Raw genomic sequence first — 13,463 nt, forward strand, 5'->3', positions numbered from 1 at the left:
AGGAATGTAAAATTGGCCTGCGGCCCGTGGGCGGCCCGAAGCCCGCCCGTTGCCCAGGGTAGGGCGGGCTGTAAATATTTATATTTTAACATTCACATTGATAAGAATGTAAAATTGGCCCGTGCCCCGTGGGCGGTCCGAAGCTCGCCCCCGAGCCAGGACGGACCCGGTCGATTAACAATGTGAATGTTCACATTGACATATTAACATTCACATTGATAGAAGTGTAAAATTGGCCCGCGGCCCGTGGGCTGCCCGGGTCGGGCCCGGCCCGTTGACAATGTGAATATTCACATTAACATATTAACATTCACATTGATAGGAGTGTAAAATTGACTCGTGGCCCGAAACCCGTCCGCGGGCCTGGCCCAACCCGTTTATAATGTGAATATTCACATTGACATGTTAACATTAACATTGATAAGAGTGTAAAATTGGCCTGCGGCCCGGAGCGGGTTCGACCTGCTGACAATGTGAATATTCACATTGACATGTTAATATTCACATTGATAGGAATGTAAAATTGGCCCGTGGCCCGGGGCAAGCTCATTTGGGCCTGGGCCCGAGCCCAGCCTGAGAACTTGGGCTAGGACCTGAGCCATCACTTTGAAGCTCGGCCCGCATAAGGCCCATTTAAGGGTCGGCCCGAGGCCCGGCCCGCCAGAGGCCCGGTGTCTTTTTTGTGAAAAATAATAAAATTTTGGGAGAAAAAATGAAAAAGAATTAAAAAAAAATGGCGAGGCTCACCCAAGCCCAAGTATAGGCCCAAGCCCCTTGGTTCGACCCACCGGGGCACCCAAAGCCTGAATACCTTTGTGCCAGGGCTAGGGCCTAGGCCTAATTTTTTGGCCCGTGGGCCGACCCACCCTGAATTTTGGCAAGCACCCACAAGGCTTTACATGGGTTGGCCCCGGCCCGGGCTGGGCCGAGCCCCTACACATTGATGATATGAACATTCACATTGACGGTGTGAACATTTACAATGACGGTGTGAACATTTACATTAGAGGTATTTTGATAATTATGTCACCCATAGGATGTGAACATTCACATTAGGGGTATTTTGGCAATTATGTCACCCATAGGACTTATTGAAACATAAGAAAATAATGTGGACTAAATGGAACATAAGTAGATGAAAATGGTATTTTGGTCTTCTTACCTCAAATAAGAACATTCACATTGACGGTGTGAACATTCACATTGGCAGTGTGAACATTCACATTAGGGGTATTTTGGTAATTATGTCACTCATAGGACTTATTGAAACAAAAGAAAATAATGTGGACTAAATGGAACATAAGTAGATGAAAAAGGTATTTTGGTCTTCTTATCTCAAATAGGAACATTCACATTGACGGTGTGAACATTCACATTGACGATGTAAACATTCACATTAGGGGTATTTCGGTAATTATGTCACCCATAGGGCTTATCGAAACATAAGAAAATAATGTGGACTAAATGGAACATAAGTAGATGAAAAGGGTATTTTGGTCTTCTTACCTCAAATAGGACCTAATGGAATAGTCAAAAAGAATATAGGTTGGATGGAATAAAACTCTTAGAAAAAAGATTTATCAAAAAAGCTCTCTAGAATATGCTATAGAATATTGGGGAAATGTTATGATCTAAGGCATATCTTATATAAATTGTGAAAAAAAATCATAGAAGGAAGTATAAAATTTTTACATATACCATAGTGAAATTCATATTTTTCGTGTTTTGAGAAACTGCAAAATCAATTTAAGTGGTAAGTAGAATCATGAAAACCAATTCATTTTCCAGGAAAAAAATAATAAAAATCTCATATTTGCATCCAATTTTACACATTATTTAGTAAAGGGCAGGATTTTCTTTGTATTTGAATCTAAATGCTAGAATTGTGGGGCCTGATGCACCAAAATTAGATATTCTGACAGGTCGAGTTGAGTGAGCTTTTGGATATTCGAGCTCGTCTACTAGGATTAGTCAAGCTCACCTTCTCAAATATATTTGAAAAACTTGAGTTCGGTTTAACTCAACTCAATTGAGTCAATTATTAAAGAATTTTGTAAAAAAATTAATTTGCTTATTGCAAATAAAGAGAAAATTATAAGTAAAATATAAATAAAAAAATTCATATATTATTAATAAATTTTATTAATTAAATATATAAATTTACACTAAAGACAATTGAAAAAATAACATATAATAATAAAATCTTAACTGTGGACCTCTCAACGGAATTGACTAATTCTGTGCAAATACCCGAGAGAGACTCATCAAAATTTACACAAACACCCAAATTGAAATTTTAATTTTTGGTCGATTTTTGGTTAGTTTTGAAAAACTTTACAGTGATACCAACCAAACTAACCGAAATATTATATGTAAATAATTTGATATATTAATTTTTTGATTTTAAAAATAAATAACAAATATTACATATTTAGCAATAAAAATTATTAGAAAGAGAAACACTTGCAAAGTATTTCCCCACCACCTTTTTCATTTATTGCCAAAGTGAACTTTATATATTTTATAAATAATTCAAAAAAAAAAAAAAAAAACTCTTATCCCCTATTTAACCAAAATCGAAAAGATGACAAAGTCAGTTTCACTTCGTCAACTAACAAAATTAAAAGATTTGATTCGGTATTAAATTTTTTTTAAATTCCAGCCTGAATGAACTATATACATGTGTATTTTGTTCATACGCTATCAAAATGCATAAAAATAAATAAACAAATAATTCTCACTTCCTTATTCTTCCTACTAATTATTAATTAATGATTTTTTTTGGAAATTAATTATTTTGTTTTTTACAAAAACACGTGTAGAAAAGTAATAAAAAAAATAACTTTTTTATAGGGACTTTTTAATAATTTAAATAGGTATCCAAACTTGCCTTTAGTGATTTTTTCTTTTTTTCTTTTTTTTTTTTGGGGGGGGACTTGTTTGGGAAGTTAACAAAATAGCCTAGAATTCAAAAAAAATTACTAAATTGACAAAAATTAACAAGCTATACAACAGGATTTGGAGTGCCTGCTATGCTGCCTTATGAGCTCATTTCAGGATCTGGTTTGATAATTCAAACCGTTCATATTTTAAAGTATATCAAGTAAAATATACCTATATAAAATCAAGTTAATCGGATATCATTAACCCTTTCATCTACTCACATTTGTATTTACAAAAATAAATGACATTGTAATTTAAAGTATTAAAATGAATACAAATGTGGGTAGATAAAAGAGTTAACGATATCCGATTAACTTGATTTTTTATATGCATGTTCTAATTGATATACTTTAAAATGTGAACGGTTCAAATTATCAAATCGAACCCCAAAATAAACCCGTAAGGCCTGCTATGTACCCAGCACAGCAAGCATCCTAGATCCTATACAACAACAACAACAATAACAACAACAAAAAAAAGAGTCAGAATTATCTTTTTATTTATTTTTTACATATTTTTTATAAAAATTTAAAAAATTATTCTAAATATGTTAATTCTTTCGCATTATATTTTAATTAAAAAAAATTAAAAAAAAATTAAAGCGAATAAAGAAAAATGGGTGTTTTTTCAGTAAATCCATTATCTAAGAGTGTTATTCCATAAGACCCATAGTGTTTTATAATATTCCATTAGGTCCATTTCATACAAAAAGACCAAAAAAAAACCTCAAACAAACACGCGCCTCCCTCTCTTTGAATCTAATAACCGTCTCTCTTCCCCTCTCTATTCTTGCACAGGAAATCACGCACAACATCTCTACAGTCCAAAAATCCAAATCCATGTTCCACATCGCCTCAACGCCCAGAAGGCTGTCATCATTCCATCGTCGCATCGTCTCATTATCTTCTCCATCGTCCCTACGCCGAGAAGACTGTCTTCGTTCCATCGTCGCATCGTCTCATCATCTTCTTCGTCGTCCCTACGCCCAGAAGACTGTCTTCGTTCCTTCGTCACATCGTCCCGTCGTCTCATCATCTTCTTCGTCGAAATGGGCAAAAAACGTAAGCATTCTACTCATTCGTGTATTTAAACCCTAAACCTCTTTATCAACAATCAACATTGTAAACTTTTACAAATATCCCCTGTTTCTATGCATACAATTAGGCCTGTAAGTGGATCGGATTCGGATCGGATCTGTCAAAATCCGAATCCGATCCGATTAAGGCAAACCCGAATCCGATCCGAATCCGTTTAATCCATATCCGATTATAGATATCCGAATCTGAATCCGATGATTTCGGATATCCGATCTGATAATCCGATCCGATCCATTTATTTATTTATTGAGCTATAATTTTATATAATTTGATTTTTTTTATTTTTATTTTTTCATTTTGTGTTTTTTTCATTCAAATTGAGAATAATCGGATCGGATTATCGGATCGGATCAGATTTTTTCATATTCAATCCGTTTAATAAACGGATTAAACGGATTCGGATTATCAGATTATCGGATCGGATTTTTTTGTAAACGGATTCGGATTATCGGATTGGATTCAGATTAGATCCGATCCATTGACAGCCCTACATATAATATATAGGAGTCCATATTGTTCATACCCTCACATTTAATCTAAGCCCCTCAATCGTAATCCCTAATTATATTTTTTCAGTCAAAAACATTACAGTTGCCATTACATTGTATTCATAACTGTGAACATTCCAAAATGTTTCTGTTGTAGTTGTTGTTGTTGAAAGCTGTGAACATTCACATTGATTGAAAATGGTTGGACAATCAAATTATTCCAGATGTTATTCGGTTGTTGTTCAATGCTGTGAACATTCACATGGTTTGAAAATGTTTTGGCTAATTATGTTTTTGTTGCTGTTGATAAAAGATGCAAACATTCACATTGAGTGAAAATGTTTGGGTAATCAGGTATTAATGGTGTTGTTATTTTATGCTGTGAACATTCACATAGATTGAAAATGGTTGGCCAATTCTGTTGTTGTTCTTGTTGTTGAAAGATGTCAACATTCACATTGACTGAAAATTTTTGGATAATCAGATATTATTGGTACTGTTGTTCTATGCTGTGAACATTCACATGGATTGAAAATGTTGGGCCAATGAATAAAGATATTTTCCCTCTATTGTGAATGTTTGCCTTGTTGGTATTGTTGATTGTTAATGGTGATCCAATAAGTTGATCCATCATTTTATATGTTTGTATTAACATTCATATGTTCTTCAATGGTGTTCATGGTTATATAAAAATACATTGTTTTTCACAAACTCACACAATATGTACATTGTGTTTGTGCTGACACAGTCAACATACACATCCATGTACAGATGTGAATGTTCACATCCGCACACAAACTCTGGTCATTCACACCCATGCACACAACTGTGAACATGCACATCAGTGGCAATGTTGTGAATGTTCACATCTGTTCCACTATGCTAATCACATGAGCCTTGACTTAATTTTTTTTAAATGCTCTATTTTGCAGATCTTGCACAAAAGAAAACCTCAAAGAGAAAGAGAGAGATGAGTATCACGTCAAGGAAGAAAGCCCACAAAAAAATACTAGCACCAATGTCGACATGCGCCATGAAACTACAGATCTAACATGACCGGACTGGTGAAATTAATGAAAAGCACCAAGTTCACACAAGCACAGCTTGGCTGCCTGCAACAAACACCTTTTTGAAATTTGTTTGATGCATTGAAAAACAATGAGATCGACCTTTGACAAATGCATGAAGTATGATGATGTTGTTGTGCATGTCCTACAAATGTACAAAGCTTCAAAAGATGCCTTCTACATTGGGGAGAAGAAGATGAACATACACAACAGCGACATCAAGCTAATTTTTGGTGTGGACTGTGGCATCAAGCCGATGGACATATCATATGATGCAAAACCAAAGACTGGCATTATAAACAAAAGATGCAAAAATGTCAGCCGGTTGACTTCAAAATGGATACGCACCCTTTTGATCGAGGCATTGGAAGGCAAAAAGAAAGATGACAACGAAAAAGTCGCCCGACTAGTGTGCATATATGCTTGCCAAAAGCTTTTTTTCTCAACAAACGGAGAGAGAATAGGGTGGGGCTACTACGCACATATGGTCCTATTGAAAAGCATGCAAGAATATGATTGGGCCAAGAAAATTAGAACAACGTTGACATCGTCCATTTCCCAAAATGACAAAAAGCCAGCAAAAGTCATCGGCTATGTCATGTTATTGATGGTAAGTACCCATGTTGTCAAATAATAACATTCACATGTCCTTCAGTGTTATTCATCTAAGCCAACTGTGAACATTCACATCTGTACCACTGATGTGAATGTCCATAGGCAATTATGTTTCACAGATGTGAATGTTCACATCTGAATCACTAATGCGAATGTTCACATTCACTCATAATATACTACTATGAATGTTCACAACAGTGCCACTGACATGAATGTCCATAGGCACTTATGTTTCACAGATGTGAATGTTCACATCTGAACCACTGATGCGAAAGTTCACATTCACTCATAATATACTACTGTGAATGTTCACAACAATGCCACTGATGTGAATGTCCATAGGCACTTATGTTTCACAGATGTGAATGTTCACATATGAACCACTGATGTGAATGTTCACATTCACTCATAATATACTACTGTGATGTTCACAACAGTGCCACTGTTATTAATGTTCACATATGTTGACATTACTATGCAAATGTTAAATAACAATATGTGCTTGTTGTTTTATTGAAGTATTGGTTGTGTGAGCACACAATCATCCTACAACCTCACAAGCCCAATGTTTTTCCTCGCTCTGTGAAGTGGGATCTGACTGCTTTACAAAAAAAGATGAAAACCACCTCTTTGGCTGATTTGGGTTTTAATGAGGTAGGGCCTTCAACTACTGATCAAAACATTCACATTATAACACCACCCAAATATATACATTAAGTAACATAATTTTTTCATTTTCAGGTTAATGCCGGTGAGCTCTTTGTAATCCCAACAGAATTACAAAAGTTCAAGCGTAAAACATTGAAGGTGGAGCCTGAAATTTATGAACCAGCCACAACATCTCCCAACCTATCTGACATCAAGGAAGAACAACACAATGGCAGCAACTCCCACTTTTCTGGGATGGGGTGGAGCTAAAGGACAGTAATGAGGACATTCACATTCCATTTAGCAGCCCACATGATGACAGAGCTATTGTCATACCAAACACAAACCAACCTGATTTCATTGATGTGCTTATCAAAGAAAATTTGAAGGCTTGGGGCGTCATAAGGCAATGGGAAGCAAAGTACAAACACCTTCAATTTTCATGGGAGTTAAGGACAAGAGTCATAGCTGATCTTGAACATAAATTGTTCAACAAGTCCAGTCCACCCAACATGAATACCGAAATAAAAAAATGCATGGAGCAGAAGGATGAAGAAATAAAACGCTTAACGCAACTGGTCATCGACTTAGAATGCGAGAAAACAATTCTTCAAGACCTTTACGATGACCAGTCAGTCCACATTGTCACACAAGCTGTGGCACAGAAGCAACCCCCTAGCCCAATGCAACACAATATCAGCCCACCTTCTAGGGTGAAGCGTATAAAGGAAAAAGATCGAAAAAAAACATCGCTTACCTGACTTCCAGTACCCAGACTTACCTGGCCAAAAGCAGCCCCATACAGTCGAAATGGTTGAAGATGTGGAGAAACACCCACCAACAAAGCAGCCAAAAAAATTAACCTTGACCAACAAGTTCAAAGTCTGGAGCAAGATGTCCAAACAAGACAAGCAAAAGGTCCAAGCTTTACAAAAGAGTGAAGGCGATGAATAAGTGACTGTACAAACACCTAATGTTAACATTCACATTCCATAATTGTCAATATTCATCACTATGCTTATTTTTTTGGTTTGTTCAGATATGTGCAATGTAAATATTCACATTGGTTTGTTCATAATGCACAGGCTGCTGGTGTGGAAAGGAGATTCAAAGGCTACACATGTGTATTTTGATGACATTGTCAACCTTATCAAGGAGGAATCGATACACAGCAATGTATGCCATTACAAAGATGATTCACTCTTCATGCATATACGCACAGAGACACCCACAGCCATAGACACACATTGTTCACCCACCACAAATAATATAATATGACCCCATGTTTGTGCAGCTCATAGATGCATATGCCGAACTATTACATGAACAACAAGAGGTGGTCAACCGAACTTCGGATGAAGCGTCATTCATCTTCATGAGCATGTGTTTGGTAAAATCTATCATTCCATTATTTCTAATGTGAATGTGAAACTTCACAGTCCCTTAATTATTTGTTCAATGTGTATAGAAAGTGATACGAGAGTACCATCCTCGCAAAAAGAGTAAACACATTGATGCACATGTCAAAAACTACCAAGGAGAGAGATACCTACTATTCCCGTTGTATCATGAGTACCACTGGACGATAGTTGTGTATGATACTAAAGACAATTTGTGGAGGCATTACAACTCATTGCGCCTAAGGACAGGCATACATGACCCGCATATCGACCAAGCACAGGAAGTTTTAAGTGGCTATTTTTGAACACAAGTATGACTTGTTCTCATGCATTAAATGACCGTACACACACATATGTTTGTTAGTGCCTAATTTGAAATTCCCTACACAGAGGAAGTACATCGAGCATGTTGTGCGCGTTATTGGCGAGTCATCACCGCTATGCACTAAGTTAGCAGGCCAAAATCTATCACAACCAATCATAGCAGTTGATGTCTGTCCTCAGCAAGGCAACAACTCGTAAGCCTCACTACATTTTTTACAAATCCTCCATAACCATTATGCAAACATACATGTCAACTGCTAATCAAAACCATTTCGCATTTACATAGTAGACTGCAGACCTGCAGCATGTTACATCATGCAGGCGCACATATACCATGAAGAAATTGTGGGCAACCTCACTAGTTCAGAATGGTGTGGACTACGAGATTTGTTAGTACATAGTTTTTTGAATCATAAGAAATCAAAGCTTCATTAAAACCTATAGGTGGGGGGTGTCCACCTACAAACTAACCAACACTCAATATGAATGTTAATATGGAATGCTTTGACATTTTGACACAACAACTGATTGTAAAACAGTAATACAACATCTATTAATGGGAAAAAGCCACCTGCGAATTTTGAACTACCTTTGGTGTTGTTATGTTTTACAGATGTGAATGTTCACAGTTGCACCACTAATATGAATGTTCACATTCACTTATGATATCCATACTGTTGTGTTGTTATGAGTGTAATTTATGCGATTGTTTGAACCCGATTATTCTATAATACACATATTTTGTGCAGGAGTGTACACTTGATCTACATGACATCATTACAGATCACATACACGTGTGAATATTCCCATTTGTTATTATTCATAATAGTTGTGAATGGTATTCTTCTCTGCCAAATGTGAACATTCACTTATGATATTCATATGCGCTAATGTTTTACAGATGTGAATGTTCACAGTTGCAAGACTGATGCGAATGTTCATACTCACTTACGATATTCATACTGCTGTGTTGTGATAAGCATAATTTATGCGATGGTTTGAACCCGATTGTTTTATAGTACATATATTTTCTGCAGGAATGTCTATATGACATCATTACAGATCACATACACATGTGTGAATATTCATATTTGTTCTTGTTCATAACAGTTGTGAATGTTATTCTTCTCTGCCAAATGTGAACATTCACTTACGATATTCATATGCACTAATGTTTTGCAGATGTGAATGTTCATAGTTACTATAATAATGTGAATGTTCATATTCACTTATGATATTCATAATGTCATGTTGTGATGAGCATAATTGATGCGATTTTTGGAACCCGATTTTACTGTAATACACATACTTTGTGCAGGAATGTACACATTATTTGCATGACATCATTACGGATAACATACACATGTGTGAATATTCGCATTTCTTTTCATTCATAACAGTTGTGAATATTCACACCATGTCAATCTCTATGCATGTGAAAGTTCACATCACAGCTTATATTCATGTCAACATTGATAACTATAAGGTAAAAAAGATCAACCCATGTGCAAGTTTTCACATAATATGATTCTTTTACATAAGTGTAAATGTCCACATCATGTATTCATCATTACAACTTTAACAAAATATCAGTTTCGTACCCAAAAAGAAAAAGAAAAAACACAAATGAAATACTAAGTTTGCCAAACCATTATTTTGCTTGCCAACACAACACAATCTTATTTCAAAAATGAATATAAGAATCCAATGTAAAACACAATGTTGAAATGAAAAATGTACATCCTATATCGGCTCCTTGCATGATTTTCGATTATGGCTCCCCAACTTATCACATCTCCTGCACCTTATTTGCTTCAGTTTCTCACCCCTTGATGGAATCCTATTCTTTTTCGGCCTTCCGGGTGGTCTTTTCACAGTTAGCGGGTATATAGTGAAGTCCGTGGGATCAAAAGGCGGCTTCTCCACCGATGGTATAGGGAATATGGCACCCGAATAGGCTACACGATATGTCTCTACATGAAAGTAATGTTCCACACAATCATTGAGATTGTAGCGGCTCTTCTGAATGGCAATAACAACATGGTCACATGGGAATCCATTGATTTGCCATTTGAAGCAAGAACATGTACGCCTCACAACATCAACTGTAATAGATGGTATCGAATGAATTTCAAACACATCCTCATTGGCTTTGCTAATTTGCCAAGACCTGCTGTCATTGAACGAATCCATAAGCTTTGTTTCGATTGTAGGACAAATAAGCTCATTCCATTTGTTTACTTGGTCACACCGTGCAGACATTTGCCTCATCAACTGAATACTAATTGTGTCCACCATTTGAGTGATAGGAAGATTACGTGCTTCTTTAATCCAGTTATTAAATGACTCTGCCGCATTGGAAGTCATCTCCCCATAACGCACGCCCCTGCACAATATCACAAACATTTTACAATACGAAATTTAACAGGTCTGAACATTCACGTTGACAGATGTGAACATTCACATCATTCGCAGTGAACATTAACATCAACTTAAATGATAGACAGATGTAAATGTTAACAACAACAAAATATAGCAGATGTTAACATTCAAATCTGTAATACATTGCATAACTGTTTGACAAATTAACAGATGTGAACATTCACATCATTCACATCAGTCATCATTAGCAGATGTGAACATTCACATCATTTACATTGAGCATGAAACACAATTGGAAGATTGTTACCATTCTAAATTGGAAATTCGTATCGCTATCATTCTAAACTTGACAAATGGAACACTTTAGGAAACTATTATTACCTGAAGTATGAATTTGCCCAGTGCTCAGGTGCCAAGTCCTTGAAAAAAATTATGTGCTCGTTGTTTACCCTCCTCTTTTAATTTTGCAAACTTTTCATGGAACCCTACCACAGTTGGCTCGTAAGCACAGTCACCCAAACTACTTACTAGGTGATCCCTGAATCCATTTTCAATTCCCTTCATCCGGTCTCTTAAATTGCTCTTCAAGTGTTGTAAGCAATAAGCGTGATGAGCCGATGGGAACACCTTTGGCATAGCTTCTAACAGACCAAGATTACGATCCGAGATAAAAGTAATCTGGCGCTTACCATCAACAACCTTCCCAAGTTCATACAAGAACCATGACCAATTGGCCGTGGTCTCTGAATCAACAATCGCAAATGCAACAGGAAACAGACCTACAACACAACACCAATACACAACTGTTCACAATATTCCAAAGTGAATAGAAAACAATATAAATGAAACAGGTCATGTGAATGTTTATATCTACATTGCCCTATTACTATTGTTATTTTTGGATTCAAGTTCGTAAACATCAATGATGTGAACATTCACATTAACGACCATTAATAATTCATTGTTGATTGTTGAGTCATTGATAATGTGAACATTCACAGTATTGCTCATTAATGGATCAACTAACAGTAGTATACATTGATGTGAACATTCACATCAGTGTATAATAATGTGAATGTTCACATTACTGTCATTAGCAGACACAGATGTGAACATTCACATCAGTGCATACTAATGTCAATGTTCACATTACTTATAATTTCTCAATCACTCATTTGTCCAGACTATAGACAACTAAAAAAAATACTAACCATTGTTTCCGTCTTTCGCCGTTGCCGCAAGTAGCTGACCTTTGTACTTTCCTTTGAGGAATGTTCCATCCAGGAATAATAAAGGCCGACAAGAATTGAACCCAGAAATACACGCAACGAATGACACAAATAAACGACAAAATTGTTGACTACTCGCATCATAGTCAATATTGACATAACTCCCCGGATTGTACCGCATCACAACATCCGAATACCACCGCAGCTGGTCAAACGATAATGAGTGATCTCCATGAATACCAGCCTTTGCTTTCTCCACACCCAACCATACGACATGATAACTCACATCTAGCCCATAATCCCTCTTCAAAATAGTCACCACATCACACGGCCAAGTCAACGGCTTGTCCCTCATAATTTCAGATATGGTACTAGACACCAAATCCGAACTAACTCGCGGATTCTTCGATGTTCGGATATCCGTACCACAACTATGCACATCACTAAACCTCTTGATGTAGAAAAAATCATTTGCTCGTTGTGCTCTACAATGTATAGCCCACAAGCAGCCTCTCTCCTCCCGCATCGCACACACAGCAGGAACTCTTGTTGTTTCGTTCTTGACTTACGTAAACTGAAACTCACATTGGATGGCATACTTACATAAAACATCAGGAAATTTTTGTGCACCTCTAACAAACCTTTGTCCCACATGCATAATACCATTTGCCCAAGGGGCTGACAACAACACCTTCTCCTTATGGTGGCAAAATCTCCGTAGTGCATCAATTTCTTCCTCAACCCCCACACGCAGTGATCCCGTGCTACTTGACTAACCAATATCACTTTTCAACTCAACCACAACTTCTACATGTTGTACCCCCATTGATTTAGCAAGCAGTAACATGTCCTAAAATTCTTCCTCATTGTCCAAATTACACCTATTAATCCCAAGTAGTTTACAGAACAATGAAATAAAACCAGCAGACAACTCATCCCATTTTTCACACAAACACTCCACCAAATGAGAATAACACAATGTGCGAGCAACATTTATTACAGTTGTACTACAACCATATGTACACACCAACATCATAAAGGTATCCATCTCCTATAAAAACACAAAAACACAACAATGAACAATAATCAAAATTGATATGAAAATTCACATTGTGCAAAAATTAGATGACTATGTGTACAATTCAAGTGCTAAATCCGTAATTCACATTACGAAGATGTGAACATTCACATTGATACATATACATATTCTTCGAATTATATCACCCACGCAGAGCCTCATTAAGCAAACATCAAAGTTAAATGAGAATAT

At 36.5% G+C, this 13,463-nt stretch overlaps 1 protein-coding gene across 1 annotated transcript; it reads right to left on the reverse strand.

Annotated features, from left to right (window-relative positions):
- Nucleotides 1–7,124: 7,124 nt before the first annotated feature.
- LOC145800359 (uncharacterized) lies at nt 7,125–12,548 on the reverse strand. Its single transcript, XM_082890018.1, has 5 exons — nt 12,434–12,548; nt 11,437–11,743; nt 10,387–10,968; nt 7,640–7,721; nt 7,125–7,289 (listed from the first exon to the last, which is right to left on the reverse strand). The coding sequence occupies exons 1-5, from the start codon at nt 12,546–12,548 to the stop codon at nt 7,125–7,127; spliced, it is 1,251 nt and encodes a 416-aa protein (XP_082746144.1).
- Between the last annotated feature and the right edge of the window lie 915 nt (nt 12,549–13,463).

The sequence above is a fragment of the Camellia sinensis genome, chromosome 10 (assembly GCF_055761805.1).
Source record: "Camellia sinensis isolate YWXY chromosome 10, ASM5576180v1, whole genome shotgun sequence".
Classification (NCBI taxonomy): Eukaryota; Viridiplantae; Streptophyta; class Magnoliopsida; order Ericales; family Theaceae; genus Camellia; species Camellia sinensis.

Excerpts from the sequence above, each read along its gene's own strand:
- LOC145800359 (XM_082890018.1), bottom strand. The coding sequence starts at position 12,548 with ATGAGGGACAAGCCGTTGACTTGGCCGTGTGATGTGGTGACTATTTTG. Across the intron at positions 7,722-10,386 it reads GAGAAACTGAAGCAAATAAG|GTTAATTTTTTTGGCTGCTT; the intron begins GTGCAGGAGATG and ends TTGTTGGTCAAG. Across the intron at positions 7,290-7,639 it reads ATGGGGCTGCTTTTGGCCAG|GTGTTTGTACTTTGCTTCCC; the intron begins GTAAGTCTGGGT and ends TGAAAATTGAAG.